Source organism: Crocuta crocuta, unplaced genomic scaffold, assembly GCF_008692635.1.
Source record: "Crocuta crocuta isolate KB4526 unplaced genomic scaffold, BGI_CrCroc_1.0 scaffold322, whole genome shotgun sequence".
NCBI lineage: Eukaryota > Metazoa > Chordata > Mammalia > Carnivora > Hyaenidae > Crocuta > Crocuta crocuta.
The window spans coordinates 125,102-126,198 of record NW_027532592.1 but is presented as its reverse complement, the minus strand read 5'-3'; the positions used below and the strand labels follow the sequence as shown (position 1 = coordinate 126,198).

General features: G+C 62.6%; 1 protein-coding gene across 1 annotated transcript in view; it reads right to left on the bottom strand.

The window, feature by feature from the left end:
* Window positions 1–593, bottom strand: part of DESI2 (desumoylating isopeptidase 2) — a gene marked incomplete at its 3' end in the record, with an annotated part of 40,848 nt that extends 40,255 nt beyond the window's left edge. Inside the window, exon 1 of the mRNA XM_077779907.1 lies at window positions 486–593. Coding sequence (XP_077636033.1) covers window positions 486–572 — 87 coding nt within the window. The remainder of the gene's footprint in view (window positions 1–485) is intronic.
* Between the last annotated feature and the right edge of the window lie 504 nt (window positions 594–1,097).

Below are 1,097 nucleotides of genomic sequence, written 5' to 3'. Positions count from 1 at the left end.
ACAACAGAGACCTCACCTCCAGCCCCAGGCGGTCTCTACCCCAGCGTGACGTACCTCCCAGAACAGGGCACCCGAATTCCTTTCTACCCAAGACGCCGCACTGTGAATGTAGAAATGGAGCCGGTGCAAGGGAACACAAAGTTTAGATCTGCGGGCGCGAGCCGTGGCTCCCGACACCCCGTGTTTCAGCTCCTTCTGCATCTTTCAGCCAGCAAAAACAACGAGCAGGGTTTTTCCATCTGCCAGAAACACTTACAAGGAATTTTACACGCGCAGGCAGAGGTGACCCTTTACAAAAGGGAGATGCATCAACCGAAAGCAGCAAACCCAGGCGTGCATCTAACTGCCCCGATCCTTCTCCGCCGGGGAGCGGGGCGCGATTCCGAGGCAAACCCACCCTCGGCCTGGATCCCGGGTGCCGGCGGCGCTCCAAAGTTAGATGACCTCACAAACTCGCCTCCCTCTCCTGCGGTCACGTCGGATACCTGTTGCATCACCTGCCGAGTGGGCTTCAGCATCGAGTGGTTCGAGGAGAGCACCACTCGGCCGGGCTGTTTTCTTGGGAGCCCCATTCACCCGAGGGAGGCTGCCTCGGAGGCAGGGGGCTGTCGGCTCCCGGGCGCCCCCGGAGAGATTCTCGCCCAGGCACCGACAGCCGTGACTCTGTGGACTCGCCAGGGCTCGGGAGTTTCTGGGGACTCGGGCGGGGGGAGCCGTGCGGCTGGGAGGAGCGGCAGAGCGGGGCGGACCGCGCTCGGGGACCGNTTCCCGGCATGCAGCGAGAACTCCACCGTTCGCCGCTCCCGGCACAGCAGCCGAATCTTACAAGTGCGGTTTCCCGCCGTCGACTACAACTCCCAGCATGCAGCGGGAGGTCCCGCTCCTACCACACCAGGCCTCCCCGGGAGACTACAGCTCCCAGCGTGCAGTGCTTGGGATCTGCGCCGGCCCTCTGCGGTCCGCCCTTGGCGGTAGGTGAAGTCCTCTACCTTCAACCCTTCAGGGTTGTGGCCGCTGCTGTTAATTTCCGTCGCGTTGAGCACGTTGAAGCCAGCGGAGTGTGGAAAAGACCGTAGCGATGACCCTGCTTTCCAAAC